We start from the raw sequence: 19,150 nt of genomic DNA on the forward strand, positions 1-19,150 counted from the left end.
CAACTCCGAGGTGACTAGCCCAGGATCCTGCACTGTCCTGGGCGGCTTCTCTACACCCTGACCTTGCCCTTGTGACCATGTGCTTGTCCATAAAGTTCCTTTCTTTAGGCCCTCTTCAAATTATCCTAATTTGAATGTGCCCTCTGCTCCCGCAGGGCCCCTCTGCGTGGGGTGAACACCACTTTCGGGGCTCTTTGGGCCTCTTCTTGAGGTCAGGTTCTCTGCATACTCATTTTTGTGTCTCCAAACCTGGCACAGTGCTTGGGACATGGTTGTAAGAGCAAACATTTAGTGAGCACCTATTATATGCCAGGCCTTGTTACCTGTATGAACCCAAATAACCCTCACAACAATCCCACGGGTATCATCCCCATTTTATAATTGAGGCAACTAAGACTCAGAGAGGCTGAGTAACTTGCCCAAGGTCACATGTCTTGTCAGCATGGGCAGATCTGGGATTCGAACCCAGGCAGCATGACTCTTGAGCCCACCGTATGGCGCTCAACCCTGCTGGCGGGCTGCCTTTCTGCTTGCTAGTTAGGAGGTGGTGTCTATTAGCATAGGGAAGCAAAGGAGCCCTTTTCTTTGCCCACTCAGGGGCTCAGGTAGAATGGGCAGAAGGTGGAATGTAGGTCACCATGACAACCAGATCATTTGGGCACACGGACTGGTGAGCCCTTGGGGCAAAGGTTCTGCTGCCAGCAGAGCGAAAGGTGTGGCTGGCATGGGGCAATGTTTGAGGTACCAGATACACTGGGAGGACCTGGAAGAATACCAGGTGGGTAGATCAGGCTGGAGATTTGGGGCAGAGGTGACAGCTTCCTGAGGCAGGCAAGGTGAGCGGGAAAGCGCTTGCCTGAAGCTCTAAAGTTTACCAGAGTAGTGGTGGCCCTCGCCTTTGCCAAGGTCCAGCCCAGTTCTCCCTGCCTGTCTCCTGCCCAGAGCCCAGTTTTTTGTCTTGTCTCGGGTCCCCTCTCCATCCAGACCTGTGCCCACAGCCCCCTTCCGAAAGCCATCAGAGATAGGGGGGGGGAAGGGCACCGTTTCCTCCTCGGCCACCCCCTCAGGGAGCCGCTACAGAGGGCTGCGGTGCCTCCATTTCCCGGGCTGTGGGATGAGAGCAGGCGCCTTTCCACCCCAGCCCCCGAAGCTCCCCACTCTGCGGGAGGCCAGGGCGGGGCTGGACAGAGTGGGCAGGTCATCTGTCTGTGGTTTGTTGTAGGCCCTGACCTTCCTGACCAGGAATGAAATCCTGTGGTGAGTAGAGAGCACCCTTTCCCTCCCCCTGAGCTGGGGCTTTGCCCAGCCCCTGTGGGGTCCCTGCTCACAGCCACAGAGCTCTGAAGAGGAGGCTGCACAGGGCAGGCAGAGGCAGACCTCGGCCCCAAGGGCTTGAGGTTCTGAGTCCCAGGCCTGGCTGGGCTGAGTGAAATGCCAGGCTGCTATGGGATCCAAGACAGGGATTCTTCAGAGACTCACAGAGGTGGACAGGGCCTTCTCAGGGTGATGAAGAACAGGAGACAGGTCTGAAGACCATTTGGACCATTAACCGGCTGGGTGTCTGTGATTCACTCACTGAATCTCTCTTACTCCCCCTCCCCCGTCTCCAAGCCCCTCCTCAGTGCGGGTAGGGGGCAGACACTGTGAGGGCAGCAGGGGAGCATTGGCGAGCAGCACGGTCCCTGTGGTTGTGCAGGTTTCTGTCCAGTGGGGGAGGCTTCAGGCCAAGGACACCCATCACAATAGCCCCTCATGGGATTGCAGAGGGAGTGGGAGGCATGAGAGACAGGTGGGCTCACTCAGCCCACGCCAGGTGCTCAACTGGTTAGAAGGGTCAACGAGCCCACCGAGACGTGAGGTAGGGTGAGGCTGGAGAAAAGAGACCACTTTTAGACGCTCAGGAATGGAACCCTGTCCCCAGCCATAATGTCCAGCCCGAAAGCCACACTTCCCACTCAGAGTCCCAGGTAGGCAATGACTTTGCCACAAGCACGAGACTCCCCAGGCACCAATGGGGACTGAGGGATGGCCAGGATGCAGGGAGCTACAGAGACCAGGGACAGTCGTGGGGCTGAATTATTTTCCTTTTAAAATGAAAATTCACTCCTTTTTTTAAACATAGAAAAAAAATATGACAAAACTCCAAATGACTCATATCCTACTACCCTAGTGACATTTTCTAAAAAGTAACTCTTGAGTAAAAATGAAGTAGAATTTTGAAGCGCAATATTGAGCATGGCTAGAAAATTCAAATAGCATAGAAAGTTCTACGTAAAAAAGCGAACGCTTCCCTCCTGTTTTTCCAGGCCTTCTCCCCAGAGTAGCTGCCGCCCAGTCAGCTGCTCAGTTCTCCTTCCAGAAGAATCTTTCATAGGCCTACATATATAGCCTTCAAACATTGTAACCCATTCTCACTGCAGTGTTTATTTATTTTTTAAGTTTTCGTCTTGGCTAGTTTTACTTAACGCACATGAGATCTGCCTCTTTTTGGTTTTTTGCCTCATTCTTTCTTAATGGCTATGGAGCATTCCTTCCTATGGAAGAACCATAATTCATTTTGCCAGCCCCTATAATGTACACTTAAGTTGTTTATGGTTTTCAGTTTTACAAATAACGTTAGAGTAAACACTTAGTACAAAGAGCGAATCCAGCAGGTGAGGATATATTGTAGGAGAAGCTTCTAGCCATTGAAATGCGGGCTTTTCCAGTCTCCATGCTCTGTCCTAGCCATCAGCTCCTGGTCTTCCTGGAACGTCAGAAGGTCAGCGGGTGGAGAGGGGACAGGTTCGCTTCCTGGAAACCGAAGGCCTGAGTTTGAGCCTCAGCTCTGTCACTTGAGGCTGTGTGACTGGGGTGTATTTCTTACCTTCGCTAGGCCTCCATTTCCACGCTTACAAAAACAGTGTGACGTGAGCGTCATGGGACCCACCCTCACGTGGTCACATCAGGACAGTTAGAGGGTGACATTCGTTGTCAGGAGCTAGGGCAGGGCCCGGCGCGAGGGTCAGTGCTGCGAGGGCGGTCATCGTTATTTTCCTGGTGCCATGGTCCCCTTTGCGCAAATGTGGAAACTCGCTCTGAGAAATGACTCGCCCAAGTCGCCCAGCTTGGAAGTAGCGGGTCAGGGGACCAGAAGCCATGCCTTCAGGCTAAAGACAGCGCTATTTATAGAACACCTGCTGGCTGACCACGGGGCAAAGGACTACTGACCCCATACCCAGGTCACTGAGCCCAGGGTGGGCACAGAGGAATGGAAATCGAGGCCTGCGCTGAGCTGAGTTCTCAGTCCTGCCTGTACCGTGGAGACATGGGCGCTTACAGAACCTGTGTCTGCGCCCCGCCCCAGCCTTGAGTGAAAATGTCTACGGGTGGACAGGGATCCTTTCACAAGCTCCCTGCATGATTCTAACGAGGGACCCAGTTGAAAGCCACTAAATGATAGGGCTTTGGAGGCAAGGGGTGATAGGGTGCCAGAGAAAGGGCAGACACAGCTGCAGAATACCTGAACCGGGGGGCTGGCGGGGCAGGGGTCACCGAGACACATCCTACACAGGGGCAACTGAGGCCTGAGAGGGGATGTGCACGTTCAAGGTCCCACCAAGGGTGAGCAGTGGAGCCGGTCCCCTCCCCTCTGGGCTGCAGACAGCCCCTCCCTGTGTCTGGGCAAGGTGTGGAAGGAGCCACAGCCTGGGCTGCATGATTTCTGGCAGGCCGAGTGTGTGAGTTTTTTAAATGACTTTGACTTTGAGTCCATTAGTGATTAATTCAGAGCTCCACTTACAGCCAGCTGATCCATATTTGGAGGAGGGGAATATTCTGTGGCAGCTGGGTTGCAGCCATGATTCATGTGCAGACAGCCTACCCCCTCGGTGGCCTGGGAAGGCATGAAGTCCAGGCAGGGCCCTCCCCATAGCAGCCCGTCCCCAGAAGGTTCTCCAAGTGGGTAGGGCTACCAGCCTCTCACCTGGGTGGGGACGAACACTCAGCCTGAAGAACCTGGTTTAGGGGTCGGTTTAGGGGTTATACCCCACTCCCTCTCCCCCAAGCCATCTGACCTTGGGCATACCCCTTCTTCTGCCCCGTGGTTCCCTCATCTATAGAAATGATCACCCCTACGCCTCTCCCAGGGGCTGTCGGGTAGGTTCAATGAGACAGGTTGCCCCCTGCACACGGAGCTTGGTAAATGGGAAGAGGGCTTCAGGGGCAGGAGAGGGTCCTCCTGTTTCCACCAGCCATCCTGACATCTCCCTTCTGTGGGCTCCTGGGGGAAGCCAGGGCGTCCAGTCGCTTGGGTCTGCAGCTCTGGCTTTCTCTCTCACCACCGTGTGGCCTCAGGGAAATTATTTTACCTCCTTGAGCCTCCGTTTCTTCATCTGTAAACTAGAGATAATGGTTCTGTCCTTGCAAGACCAGCATGCAGTTTCCATGAAAAATGTCCCTGAGAGTTGGCAGTGTGTGGCAGGGACTCCCAGCGGGACACTGGGGCAGTGGGACCTGGGCACCGGCCAAATAGGTACCTGGCCTCGGAGAACTCTTAATAATAGAATTTACTGAAAGTCGGCTTGCTCTTGATTATCCCCTTCCACCTGCAATTCTAACAATAACAGAGATAAAATACTCCTCTGGGCTGGGGCCTGCAACGCCCACTGCCCCTCCCCTGCAGGATGGCTTGCCTCTCGTCCTTGCTGCCCTTTAGTCCCCCCGCCCCCCACCCAGGACTTCCCTGGAGGATGTCTCCCCCCACCCATCCCACACCCCGCTTTTTGGCTCCCTCCCAAGCTTGTCAAAGTCTCTGGTGGCCCTTACAGGACTGACATGGATGGTTCCCCCTGAACCTGGGAGGGAGACCAGAGGGGCTGGGTGCATCCTCTCTTGGCCTGGGACGGAGTTCCCTCTGGCCCGTTCTTCTCAGCGGACACACAGCACTTTACCCTCTGCCTGTCACTCATGAGCAAAATCCCCTGGGCCAGGGCGGGGCCTCCAGACAGAGTCACTGATTATAGGATCCTTCAGGACGGCTTCTCAGTCCCCTGGTCTGTGAAGCCAGCAGGCTGGGTCCGGGGCAGCCACATTGTTTGCTGACTGTAGGCAGCTGCGTTCTCACCTTGACTCGGCTGCACCCACAGAGGGGCCTCTTTTCTCTGGGCTAAAGGGGGGCCTGGCTTCCCTAAGCAAGGCCCTGCTGGTTTCACCAACTGTAAAGGAGGGAGTAGACTGATGACAGAAGTCCCTTCCAGCTCCGGCTTCCAATGACTGACACTTGCAGAATGCGTTCCAGGCTTTAGAGCACGTTCACTCACTTTCCGTCCGGCCTGGTTTGTCTCTGCGTCCTCCATGGTGTGCTACGCACACTGGAGTCCCAAGGGTGCTTCTGGAAGGCTGGAAGGATGTATAACTGCCTTTCCTGTGTCATTCAATCCTGAGTCCCTTTTCTCCAAAGAGAGTCCGGCATGGGGTAGGGAGTGAGGGGGCTTTCTGGTTTCTGCTCCCCAGCCCATCACGTCTCTCTTCTCAGCATCCATGATACCTTCCTGAAGCTCTGCCCCCCTGGGAAGCACTACAAGGAGGCGACCCTGACCATGGACCAGGTCAGCTCCCTGCCGGCGCTGAGGGTGAGTCCAGGGTGGTGGGGTGGGTGGGGTGGTGTCACGGAAACCTGCGGAGGGGCTGCAAGCGCTGGTCTCAGTGTCCTCACGTGTGGAGTGGGTGGTGTGGTGGGCGTGGCCGGAGTGCCCCTGTGCTCGCTAGGGTTCCTTGCTCTCCAGCAGGCTGTGCTTGCCTGGGCTGTCAGCGCCCCCCACTCCCAACCTTTTAGGGACCATCCCTGAGCCTTTGTCCCTGTTGTGAAAAGGCCTCACTCTTCCCCCAGGGCACCTGAGAGAACCCAGAGGTGCCCAATAAAAGGGCTCTCTAATCACTCCTGAGATTTTAATTAAAATTTGTTCAACGCATAGAGAGGCGATGTCAGGTTAACAAATCATGGCGGTGTCAGGCTTCCCTATTTTTCATTTGGATCATGGCAGAAAATGCTTTGCATTTGTCAGTGTGCAGAGAACCCATCTTCATTTCTGTGTGGGACAAGATGCACTGAGAGCTGTGGGCACTCTCGGAGGAGGGCCAGGGACCTGGAGTGGAAGGTGCTTTGAGGGGGAGACCATGCGGGTGGAGGGGCATACAGTCAACAAGGGCCACCGAGTGACAGGTCTTGCTCCAGGTCAGAGACAGAGAAAGAACACAGGGTGGGGCTTGACGTGGAGGGAGGAAGAGAGAAGACAAAGGGATGGGAAGGGATGTGGAGGGCAGTGGCATGGCTGGGGTTTTGGAGAGGAAAGGAGCAGAGTCCTCAAAAGGTGGAATGATTGGATAATGTGCCTGTGCCCAGTGCAGAACGGGGACCCCGTCCCTCTGGTCCCTCCTAGTCACACGCACACCCCTCCACACTCCCATGCCCCCACACGCATGGGCTCAAACACACTACACTCGGGGGCTGGGACTTCTCTCAGACCTGGACTCTGCACTCAGGGACCCGAGAGGCAACCCAGAGAGGCAAGGGCAAATGGGTGGGGATAGCGTCACTGGTCAGTCCCAGAACATCTGAATGTTAAGCCTGGAAAGAAACTTAGAGACCACCGCGTCTCATCCCTGTCAAATGCTCTCCACCCTGGGCTTACCTGTTGAATCTCTGAGGCCTGGAGAGGGAACCAACCTGCCCACCTGATGGCAGAGCTCGGCCAGGCGCTCAAGACCACCCCCCAGGCTGGGCTCTCCACTTCTGATCAGGGCAGGTGGGCAGGATGACTCCGGGGGGTCTGGGGCCTGCTTGGCTGTGGACTCACCACTTGGCCTCAGGGCAGGGGGATGATGCAGCAGGAGGGTCAGGCTGCTGTGAAGCCCACGGCCGCAGGGTGGGCCGGGATCCGGGCCATCTCTGGAGCACTAGACCCCCCCCCCCACCCCCCGGGAGCTTATTCGTTGGGAAGTAGCTGGACACTGAGACGGGAGTCTTGGGACAAGATTATGAATTTCATCTTTCTGAATGGTCATTATTTTATTTTATCATACAAATAAAAACCAGATCATTGTAAAAAAAACAAATATTTCAACCATGATCACCACCATTTTATTTTTTAAAAATGTTCATTTTAGAACAAAAAAAAGTTAAGAATGATCTAATCCCAGAAGCAAGAACAGTCTTTCCACACGTGTCCCTTCTTGTCCTTATTTTTCTCCCTTCATTCCTGGTTGTCAGCCCTTTTTTCACCAACCACCCCTAGCCCTCAGAGGGACCTTCATGGGTTTAGACATAGGACGAAAATCACTATGTCTTTCTGGTCCTGGACGGAGCATAAAACTTGCTTCCCAAAATGAGCAAGGAGAGGCTTGCTGGGAGGTGGGGCTCCAGTGTCCCAGTGTCCCCCGAGGCCCCCAGGACGGGAGCTGCGTGACTCACACTGCCAGAATGCACCTCAGGGAAAGCCCTTGAGAGGGGGCCCCACATGGTCCAGGCACTGCTGCCACGTGGCTCATGGTCTCAGGTGGTCTGGGAAGAAAGTTCTGTGTTCCTAACTTGGTTTTGCTTGTGGGGAAAGTGGGCTGGTTCATCCTGGGAAGGGTCTGCCCGCGGGCGGAGAGCGGGGGAGCAGGGCCTGGGCGGCAGAGAGCAGCGGGAAGAGCGCGCTGACCATTCCCTCCCTTTTCCACTCGGGAGGTTTCTGTTTTCTTTTTGTCTGCCGCTCTGTTTGGTGTATTTAAAAGTGAATTAGCTCAGTGTTTCTGTTCTTGTAAATAACAATCTTGCTTTCTGTAAACAGGGACGAGTAGTGATGCGGTGTGAGCTGGGTTTCTCATTTCCGGGCTCAGGGCTGTGGGTGGCAGGACTGTGGGAAGATTTCAGGGTCTCAGACGGGGTCTGCTGGAAGCGTGCACGCTGGACGGGGCCACCGCACTGCTCTGGCCCCTTCCTGCCTTCCCCTCCAGGGTACCTGAAGGTGGGTGGTCTGTGCCCAGCCACTCCCCCCAACCCCCAACCTACTATATTCTATCTGGGCATCAACCCTAAAAACATGGAGTGGTTTGGAAACATGCCTGAGGTGTCAGGAGGCAATCCAGGTATGGCTCCTGAGGTTTCTGCGCCATGTTAGTCTCCAGGTATCCCCAGTTTTCTGAGCGTTTCTGAAGCCTGCTTAAAGGCCAGGCCTCTCTGCTTAGAGCGGCTTGCAAAGAACTCACTGCTGAGGCTTTCAGCAATGAGAAGTCCTCGTATTTATTTAGTCTCTTGAGAAATCACCAAAGTAGGAGGGGCAGGGATGGGAGTACAGTTTTAAAATTATTATTATTCTTCTTTAAGATTTTAAGTAAAAATAATTTATGCATGCCAGAGTGCAGTCGCCATGTGTAGGTTAGGATTATCTTCCTTCTCTGCAGGCAACCATTTTCAACTCTTAGCTCGTTCTTGCTATTTGCCTCTGTATCGCCAAAGGGCACACTTGCATTGCCCCTTCTCAATGGCCCAGCCTTGGAGTTCCCCTTAGAGAAGAAGTCTAGCTCACCCCCCACCCCACGCTCATCCTACACATCATGCCTTCCCGCTGCCCTCCCGACACAGTTATATAATAATTTTGGTCAGATTAATATGCACTGTTACATTATTATGACCGCACGCACTACTCAGAGCTGAGCCATGAAATAGACCATGGTTAGTTTTCCCTTTCTGCACAATTTTTGTTGGTACTGCCTTTCTTGGTATAACCACTGTTTTTGCTTAGTTTTCTACGTTATCATTAAGTCGGCACCAAACCTCTGCCAACTATCTGAATCTCCTCTACAGGCATGCAGGAGTAACACATTGTTTATCCATTCCATTTTCTTGGCAAGTTTTCTCTTGGAGCCTTCAGGCCCGCTTGAATCAGGGCCGGGTTGCCCGCCGAGCCTGGTACATGCTGTCATTCTGGGATCTCCTCCCACCGTCGTCCAGATTCTTTTCACCGCTGCTTCCATCTGCCATCTCTCATCTTCCCCTCCCTCCGTTTACTCCCTTGTTTTGGTGGAGCACATCCTCTAGTAGCTTCCCGATAAAGGGTGCATGGAGGTAGGTGCTTCGACACCTTACATATCTGAAAGTGTCTTATTCTCCCCCTCACTCTTAATAGAGAGTTTAGAGGGAGTTGAATTATACGTTGGAGGTCAATTTTCTTCAGAATTTGGAAAGCATTACTCTATTGCATGTTAGCTTTTGCTGTTGTTATTGCGAAGTTTCCTGATCTTTTTTATGAACCCCTGTCTTTTTTTTTCCTGGAAACCGGTAGGGTGTTTGCTTTGGCTCCCACTATTCTGAAATGACCAAGAACGTGAGTTAGTGTGGGCCCTGCTCTCATGTACCGGCCCACGGAAGGCCCATTTGGTGGGGGCTGTCCTTCAGTTCAAGGATGTTTCTATGAATTCTTTCTTCAGTAACTTCTCCCCTGTTTCCTTTGTTCTGCCTTTCCGGAACTCTGGTATCCTGGTATCGTACATCCTGTGTGGGTCTACTTTACATCTTCTTCTCTGCTAATTTTCATCTTCATCACTTGGCTGTTCTTCCTGGGAACTTTCCTCAACTTCATCTCCAACTCTAATTTAGTCTGTCACTTCTGCCATCATGCTGTTGATTTCTAAGAGCTCAATTTTATTCTCTGTGTATTCCTCTTTTTTTAAATAGTGTCCCCTCCTTTTTCTGGGAGGCGGCATTTTCTCCCATCTTTTCTCCCAGGCACTTTTCCCCACGAGCTGGTTTGGATCTCCTCCATCCTTCAGGTCAGAGGCCTTGCTTGGCACTCTGGTAATTGTCTGCTTATCCTGAGAGCAGGGCGTGGTCGCTAAAAAGCCAGTCCAAGCTCAAGTGCATGGGTGGGGTGTACCGACTGGAGCTGTCCACCAGGGTGAACCGGAGGGGTTGTTTCACAAGGGTGCTCTAGAGAAGACGGGAGCAAAGCCCTGGCTGCCAGTGTTCTAGAGCTGAGTCAGGAAAGGAGGCCGGGTGTCTCCGACCTCAGCATGCAAGGTGTTTCCTTCCTCTCCAGTGCTCAGCTGTGGCAGACGCCCCCAGAGCAGACCACCTCTGTTACACTCACCCCAGAGAACAACTTTCCAACCCGCTGCAGGGGCTGAAGAGGGACAATCACCCCACAATGTCGAGTAGCCACGAGGCCTAAGACTCCAGCTCCTTTTCCAACCTGTCCTCCTTTTGACCGGCCTCTATTCCCATTGAGGCCTGGTGCCTTCAGTTCCAGAGCCTTTAAAGTATCTGGGGTGTAGAACGGCTTAGCAGCCCCTTCTCCCCACTGTGGGCACAGGGACTTGCTCTCCCGTGTCTGCTGGGTTGGTCCCCACTCAGACGTTTGCTTCTCTCGTGTGTCACTGTGTGACTGCCGCTGTCCTCTTGTGTCCTCTCTCTCTCTTTGTAGGTCAAGCCCCTAAAGACTCCCTTTACCTGAGTTTTACTGAGTGTCAGAAAAAAACAGAAATAGACACCGGGGTTTCACCTGTCGTCTTTACGGAGGAACCACACCTGCATTCCTGATGCTCGGGAAAACCTCCCAAAACGCCCTCTCCTCGTCACTGGTCACTGCCGTCTTAGAGCCTTCCACACGGACAGCAGCTGCCCCGCACTTTCCACTCTCAACTGCCCAAACGCTTTGCTTGGCTGAGTCCTCAGAGTCTTGCTCCCTGCTGACCGTCCCCACACCTCACTCCAGCCCAGCCAGGCTGCTCCGGGAGCTCCTCCTTCCCTGAGGGCCCTTGGGGAATGTCGCCCCTTGTCCTGTTGATTATCAGAAGGAAATTCCCAGGGATAAGAGACTTTTTTTGAGTCTGACGAATAGGGGTTCTCACACCTGGTTCTCATTCATTCACCCCATAAGTGGTTACTACGCACTTTCAATGTGTTGTGTGCGCCGATTGAGGTTTTACGGGCTTATAAGGCCTTTTCTCAGGAAATTCAGGGTTGAGAACAAATGGAGGAATCACAAGCCTTGGGGTTTATTCTTGGCTCCGAGAAGCTCACCCAGCCACCTGGTAGGCACAGCCCCTCCTAGAAAGACACCTTCATCATGCTCTGCCAGCATCTCCTCCCCACTTTTAAGGATCCTGAGTGGCAGGTCTGGGAACAGCACCCCTCCCCGAAGGCCCCAGAAGGACCTCCCTAGTGCTGTCCTGCGGCTGAGCCAGGCCAGCACTTGGTGGTCAGGCACGTACGTGGACTCTCCCGGCAGCCCTTGGCCGACTGAGTTATTATCCGTGTTGACAGCTGGGGAAGCAGAGGGTCAAAGGGGGTAAAGCAATCTGGCCAGTGAAAACTCTGCTAATGTGAGTGACTGTCCTGCAGAGCCCCGGGCTAGAAGGGGTCCTGGAGGACTTTGGGCTCCTGAGCCCCTTCTCCATGGGTGAGGCCACACCTGAAGAGACTCTGGGTCCTCCTGTCCGTCTGAGAAGAGGTTGCGGCGGGAAGGGGGAGCACCTGGACCCCAGGCATCTTCCTGTGCATTTTTTTATTGATTTTGCCAGAGCCTGTTCATGCCACCTCTTCACTGCACGTCCCAAGAGTGGGCAGGTTTTTACAGATGAAGAAACTGAGGCCCAGAGACAGGACATGACCACGCAAAGTCACAGGGCCCATCAGAGGCTGACTGAGGATGGAACCCAGGTTTCCCTCAGCAGTGTGGGGTGTTTCCATTTCTGGCACGTCCCGAGGGAACTCTGAGGTTTGATCCCTGGTGAAGAGCCAGCCTGCCCACTCCTAACAGCCACCTCTGGGCTCCCATGAGCTCAGGGTGGTCCTCTGAGTGTGTCGTAATCAGCCAGTGGGCATAGAACCAATCATGCGGGGAAGGCAGCATGCCAGGAGGGTATCTTTGATTACCTAGAGCCAGGCCAGGCCAGCTGGACCCAGGGATAATCCTCATAGTGCATGTAGGCCACAGCTGGGGCCCCTCCCTCACCCTCAGACACTCTCCCTTGCTTACTAAAAATAGAGGCAGATTGCATCGTTGTAGCAATTCTACTTTCCAGCCCCAAATGTCCACTGCCATTAGTCATGTGCTTCTTGGTTACGAGCCCTCTTCGTGCTCCACCTCATTCAATTCTCACCACAGGCCTGGACAACACAGTGGTGTTTCCCCACTGACAGATGAGGAAACCAAGTCCTTGAGAAGTTAGCAGCTCTCTGCAAAGCCACAGAATTGCAAAAATACATTTGCACCCAAGACCTGCTTGTTCTTCTCCATACTTCTCCACCTTCTGGGGAGAATGAAAGGTCACCAATCAGATGACATGTGTGTGTGTGAATGTTTACATGTGCATACATGTATGTAGCAGGGGAGAAAGGAAGAGAGGAGGAGGGTGTGGCTTGGACTGTTGGTGATTGAGGGGGAACAGCTTTCCCCATCTTTAGCTGGGCCCCCCACCTGGGCCCACCCTTGAACAGGCAGGTCTCATATGTGAATCTTGTGTTTGGGGAAGGCCTGTAGTCAGGCCCAGCTCATTTCGGGAGGGTCCCTCTCAGAGCCCAGCCTCTCAGGCTTCTGTGGCAGGCCCGAGAGTTGTCTGACCCCCAAGTCCCCAAGCCAGGCCCCACCCCTAGTGCCCAGAGTGGAACAAACGCTCACTGAGAGAGAAGAGAGTCCAAAGACGAGGCCTGCCCGGCCTCCCAGGCTCCCGCCCCAAGGCCCCACCTCACGGGCCCTGGGGTCACTCGGAGCCTTTCATCCCATTGGAGGGAAGCCTGCTGGCTCCTTGAGCTTCTGCTCCCTCAAGATACTGGAGCTGACCCAGCGATTCCCCAGATGGAGCTGGTGACTTCAGCTTTCACTCACCCAGGGCTGCAGCTATGGCCACCTCTGTCCTTTCAGCAGATTTAAGTCAGCTGGCCTCGTCCCACCCTCCCAGCCGGCCCTGTTTCTGGGCTGTGCCTGGCACTGTGCTGGAATGTCACACACATCATCTCATATAATCCTCAAAGTAACCCAGCAAAGCGGGAGTTATTATCCTCACTCACAGCTGGGGAGCAGAGGGTCAAAGGGGTGAAGCAACTCAACCACATCATACAGCTGATGAAAGGCAGCGGAGTCTCAACCTCCAGCACCCCCCCACCCCTGTGGGAGGGTCCCCGATCCCCTGATGCAGAGTCAGAGCTGGGAGGGCAATTTGGCAGCTGGCTCACTCCCTGCATTTTCAAGCATCATTAGATCTTTTTCTGACAACTTCATCAGTTAGCAGGGCTCAGAATTGGCAAAAATCCTTATTTAGACATTCATCCAAAGAATTAAGAAGTGGTTGGTTTCAGAAAAAGCTCAGTGATGTAGGACACAGTCTCTGCTCTGGCCTGAGCAGTCAGCAGCAGAGAGGTGTGGCCTGGCCTCTGGCCTTGGCTGCGTCTCTGACGCCAGCACCCTCAGGCACACTGCTGTCTTGGGGCCTCAGTTTCTTCCTCTGCCAGGTGTGTCTTGCCCCCAGGACAGGTCGTTAGGAAAGCCTGGGAGGTAGGAATGAGCTCTGGCTTTTGGTTTTAGCTTTTCCCACCTCTGGCTGAGTGGTCTTGAGCCAATTCTTTCCTTTTTCTTGGCCCCCACCTTCTATCTGCACCCCAGGGCAAGGCCCAGTTGACCTGTGGCTCTGAGCTGGAACAGGGGGCCTGGAGGGAGTCTGCAGGGATGGCCTCAGGCAGCCCCCTCCCACAGTGCATCCTGGGTGGGAGATTCTGCACCGTGCAGTGGCCGCCTCTGGGTGGTGCCTCTAGAAGGAGGCAATGCATAAGGACTCTCCACTGCTTCCCTTGTGCAATTTGCTCAACCCATAGTCCATGTTGCTGTCCAGGGCCAGGAACTAGAGGGCTGTTTGTCTTCATTTGTGCAGAGCTTGAGCATCCCCCTCCTGCCTCACCTGTCATCCCTTAATCAGACCCTCTCATCGACCTTGGGAAGTAGCTCCGTTATTGACGTCAGTTCACAGGGGGGAGTATTCAGGCTGGAGTAACCCAGTGACCTGCCCACAGCCACCCAGCTGGTGTCTGGCAAGGGCCAGAATCAAACCGGGACCGTTCAGCACCAGTCCAGCTCTCCTTGCTTCTTACCATGCTTCTCACTTCCTGGGAGGCATTTCTCCTCCACCCAAATCCACGCAGACTTCTAATGGACTCTGTCAATGAGTGATAGTTTCTCTGAAAGCTCCTAAGAGCACAACGCATGGCCCTTGCTGGAGCACCTGAGAGGCAGCTTGGTTCTGGGGAAGGGCAGTGGGCTCTGGAACCAGGTGGGCCCGAGTCTGGATGCTTTGGGCAGGTGCCTCCACACTTCCAGGCGTTGGCATCCTCACCCTTAAGATGGGAATGACAAGTCCCCTCTTCAGGGCCTCTCCAGGACTCAGCGAGTGGGTGTCCCAGCCCTCCTTAGGTGCACCCGTCATCCATGCTCCTCCCAGTGAGAGGCAAGAATGGCTGGCTGGGTGAGGAAATGGAGGCTCCAGCAGAGGGACAGGGGATGGATTGTCCGGCGGCAGAGCCAGCAGCGACAGGGCTGGGCTTCCTTGGGGCAGTGGCTCCGCTGGGAAATGTTCACATGGCTGAGGTGAGAAGTGAACCCGGGCTTCCTTCCAGAAGTGGAACCTCCTCCTCCGGCTGCAGATGACACTGATGGAATCATTTAAAAGTATCGCTCGCACCCCAGTTCCCCAGTGGCACCAAGGGAACAGGCTGCAGAGGGCTTGGGGACATGCTTGTCCAGCACCCTGGTCCCAGTCCTGTACTCTCAGAGCACAAGATAAACAAACTCCATCTCAGCTTTTTGAGGTCCTGGTCCCAAGGGCTCTCCCCAGCCTGCTGGCTGAGGCTTTGTTCCACTCATGTCTTTTCTGATAACTTCATCTGTGCCCCCAGAGACCTCAGACTTGTTTAAAAATAGAAAAGTAAACAACACTGTTCCTGAAGTGCCCCCTCCTGCCTTGGGGCCTCCTAACGAGGTGCTGGCCAGGCCACCGGGGCTCTGTTCCCAGGATTTTCAACCCTCCACAGGCTTGGGGCATGCTGCCGCCTCCGCAGGAACAAGGCGCCCTGCAGTTCTGAGGGCTTCCCAGTGGCATGAGCGGCTGGCGGGGGGCTGCGTGTGCTGCCTGCCTGGAGCTGTGGGCCACCGGGGCTCCACACAGCTGAGGTGCGGGGACGCAGTCACCCAGGCCCAGAAGGGCAGGCCAGGGGCAACACAGGCCCAACCGCAGAGGGGCGTTCTCGGGACCCTCCCCTCCTCTTGGCTCTGGCTTCAGCCCCTAACAGAGCCACAGACCCCCTCTGGGTGCCAGGCACTAGGTGAGGCCTCCAGGACTCAGCCCCTCAGGTCTTGCAGGCTCGTCAAGCTTGTTGTTGAAAGTCCTAGAGGGGAGTTTGTGGTGTGTGCACGACCTCAGTTTTCCCCTCTGAAAAATGGACCTAATGAGAGCAGCCCTGCCTACCTCAGAGGGTTCTTTCGAAGACTGGATGAGAGCAGATGTGAACAATGGAATACTACTCGGCCATAAAAAAGAAGAAAGTTTTACCCTTTGCAACAGTATGGATGGGCCTGGAGAACATTATGCCAAATGAAAGAAGCCAGACAGAGAAAGACAAACCCATTCCCCTCATATGTGGAATCTAATGAATAAACTGAACCAACAAGCAAAACAGAGACAGACTCACAGATGGACAACAGTATGGTGATTGTGGGGTGGGAGGGGTGTATAAGAGGACTAAATGGTAATGGGAAAAAGTACAATTAAACAAATTTTTTTTAAAAAGAATGGATGTGAAAAAGCTAAAATGCATCAGGCAGGTGATTTTGGGCAACACTCACAGAGGAAGAGCAGGTGGCTATGTACGCAGGAATGTATTTGGAAAAGTACAGGCGCAGACCAAGAGATGAACTGTGGCTTTTTCCCACTGAACTTCCAGCATTTTCTGCCAGGCTGAGCAGGACATGCTCGTTCCCCAGCCCCTCACTGGGCCTGGGAGCAGAGTCCAGTTCTGCCTGGGGCCCAGCCTTTGGGGAGCAGATTACAAAGCAGGAAAGAAAAGCAAAAACTTCTGCTTCCCACCCCCTAGGGAGGAAAGCTTGTCTGCTTGCTTAGCAAATTGAATCTGGAGCGTACTTTTTTAACTTGCTTTTTATTTATTGGTAAAATGGCATGTCAGCATTAAAATACATTTTCTAAAAGTAATTCCTTAGCACCCAACCACTCTAAGAGAAGTTGTCGTTTCTGTTTTCTTTTGTCACATGTCCCCCGAGGCACACTCTCCTTTACATCACTATAGATAGAAATGTAATTCTGTTTTGTGCTTTTTTCCCCCCCATTAAGCATAGATGGGTGGTTTTTTTTTTTTTTTATGTTGCTACATGGTCTGTGTAATTATCACTTTAATGGTTGCATAATTGCATTGAATTCTGATTTACTAAACCATCCTGTCCTGGCTGGACATTAACATTGTCTCCAGTTTGAGATTACTATTTTTTTGCTACTATAAATAATTCTGCGATAAACATCCTTATATATTATTATTTTCTCCTCCTCCTCCTTTTTAGTTTAGATTTCCAGATTGTTCTTGGAGGCATTAGAAAGACAGGGTCATCTGCTCTGGGAATTTGAACTATGTAACCATTAAAAGATAATAATACTGACTATGTAGCAACATGGAAAAACATTTATGTCCCAAGGGGGATAAAACAGCACAATATTTAAAAACCTGGCCTCTTAAATATCCTTAATCCACGAGAATGATAGAAGATAGAATGTGTGAGACATATCGCTAGAGACCTCTCTCCAAGTCGACTTAGATGCATAAGTCACTTTGCGTGTGGTTTTGCAATCGGCACTTGTGCCCGGGTTGTGGTCCAATCCATCTTCTGCATCTTCCCCCGGGTGTTGCTGGAGCACTTCCCCAGCTGTGCTGTGCGGCTGTGTGGCAGGGGCTGCTCTCTCAGCATCTCCTGCTGACTCTGTGGCCAGCCGGACCCCAGGCCTCCTCCTCCTGCACTGCCGTCCAGCTGGTACCATCCTGGAGGGAGCTGCTGTGGACCAGGTGCAGAACTCCACATCGCTTCTGTGGCCCAGCCCTGGCTCATCCTGCCACCCCCACCAAACGCCAGGATTCGCAGCACGTTTTTCACTCCTGTCCTTGGTCCTTTTTGAGCTGGCACGGACACCAGTCACAGCACGCGCCCTGGCGCTCAGCCTGGACCTGCCTGCTGACCCAGGAGCTTGACACCTCCGTGTGCATTTATTTTTCCCACTTTGATGCAGCATCTTTCTGGAACACACTCCACGCCAAGAGCTCAGGTTTGAGGGTCAGACAGATCTGGGGTTAAGTTCCTGCTCTTTCTCGGATTTAGTTATTTAACCTCTCTGCTCGTTGCTTTTCTTCATCTGTCCAGTGAACTCTCTGAGATCTACTATTTGGGTTGACAGGAAGAATAAATGGGATAACACGGTGGCTGTGGCTGGCACAGCATTGGATATATAGTAAGTGTTTAACAAGCACCCATTTCTCTCCTTCCTGCCTGACCCCCTTGGGCCCAAGGGGAAGTATGAATCAAGTGTGATGCAGAGGTCTGAGCTGCTGGTAGGCGCTCATTGAATGCCTAGGTAGTGATGCATCGTGGCTGGCTGGTGGGGCCCTTAGCAGTCCAGGGCACCCTGCTGGGGGTGGGCCTTTGTTCCCAGGATACAGGGGAAAGGGATGAACAAGAAGTTGGAAGTTTCAAATCTTCAATAGTCTAAAATGTTGGGGACTGAAACGAAAAAGGAACTTTGAATTGTTTCATTCATTTTCTAGTGTTTAAAGAGTCACTGGGAGAGAGAGCGTGCGAGTGGTCGGTAATCAAGGAGCTGGGGTGTGAGCCTGTTTCAGTTTATACTGGTTGATTCAAGTGAAGGCGAGATAGATCAACTATTGATGCTGAGATGCGCTGATGAAAGAGAAATTGTCTTGAGGCAAAGATATACATTCTCCAGAGTTCACAGGGGACGCATTCCCAGGGCGCTCTAGGGTGGGTGTCCCCAAACAGCTGCGAAGCAGCCCCGACACCATCTGAGAGCCCCTCCTGCTTGCCCACAGGAAGGCTGCTTATAAACAGCAGGCGGCGGGAACCGGGAAGGCCCTGGCCCTGCTGCTCCTGCTCCCGCTACCTCTCCAGAGTAGCAGAGCAGCTTTGCTCTGGGCAGTTCCCTAAACTGTCCCCTGCCTGGGCTGCCCTGGGTGACCTCCTCACGTTAGTCACAGTTTCCTACTTTGCACAAACTGCTTTTAAATTACAGGTACAGATTGTGTTTTAACAGGTTTTTATATGGGTGGTTCAGAATGCTGTTTGCATTTTCCACAGAAAAGCCTAAACACCATTGTTAGGTTCTCAGCCAGAGCCGCAAGTCAATGGTGCCGTATCTGAAAATAGAGAAAATAATGCTCCTGAGCCCAAAGGCACCTGGGGGCCTTCCTGCCCCGGAAAATGGAAAAATTGGGTTGACAGAGCTGTGAACTGCCTTCCCTCTGAGTCTAGGCCCTTTGGGTGCAAAGAGCCCTCCCCCATTCTTCTGTTCTTTTTGGGGGGAGGGGAAGGGTGCTTTCAAGGGATAAGGACTGTATGAATTCTGGTCAGCACTGCTGAAGGCTGGGGTGGGGGAGGTGAGTATCAGGAAGGATCCCATCTTGGAGCATTTGCATCCACTGCCTCCTCTCCTCTCCCTCTTCCATCTGTCCTCCCTACTTGCACCTCCTAGGAGGCCCCACCGTGCCCTTCCCAGCTGGGCAGAGAGCCCCTCTCTCCATCCTCGCCTCCTGGAGCACAAAGGTCTTCCCACTCACAGGCCACCCTTCTCCTGGTCAATCACTACAGCAACAAAGTCACAGCCCCAAGCTAGAGAGCCCTTCAGCCAACAACTACGCTTTGTCTGGCGCTCTGGGAGGGGTGGTTTTCATCAGAACGACAGAGACGGTGAACAGAAGCATTTCCTAAATAAATCTGGCTGAAATAGGAAGAGGGAAGCAAGGGGGGAAAGAGTGAAAGGGCGTGTTTGTAGGCAGGACAGTTTGTCACAGGAAGAAAATTGTGGGCAAGGAGAGAGAGCAGAAGAGGGAGGGCCGCACGTGGTGGGGGGCGGG

The 19,150-nt window shown here is 53.3% G+C and overlaps 1 protein-coding gene across 1 annotated transcript in view; it reads left to right on the plus strand.

The window, feature by feature from the left end:
* Window positions 1–724: 724 nt before the first annotated feature.
* Window positions 725–19,150, plus strand: part of CIB4 (calcium and integrin binding family member 4) — a 44,078-nt gene continuing 25,652 nt past the window's right edge. The window contains exons 1-3 of the mRNA XM_045189517.2: window positions 725–778; window positions 1,223–1,257; window positions 5,516–5,612. Coding sequence (XP_045045452.1) covers window positions 725–778; window positions 1,223–1,257; window positions 5,516–5,612 — 186 coding nt within the window. The remainder of the gene's footprint in view (window positions 779–1,222; window positions 1,258–5,515; window positions 5,613–19,150) is intronic.

Source organism: Desmodus rotundus, chromosome 5 (genome assembly GCF_022682495.2).
Source record: "Desmodus rotundus isolate HL8 chromosome 5, HLdesRot8A.1, whole genome shotgun sequence".
NCBI classification, from domain to species: Eukaryota; Metazoa; Chordata; class Mammalia; order Chiroptera; family Phyllostomidae; genus Desmodus; species Desmodus rotundus.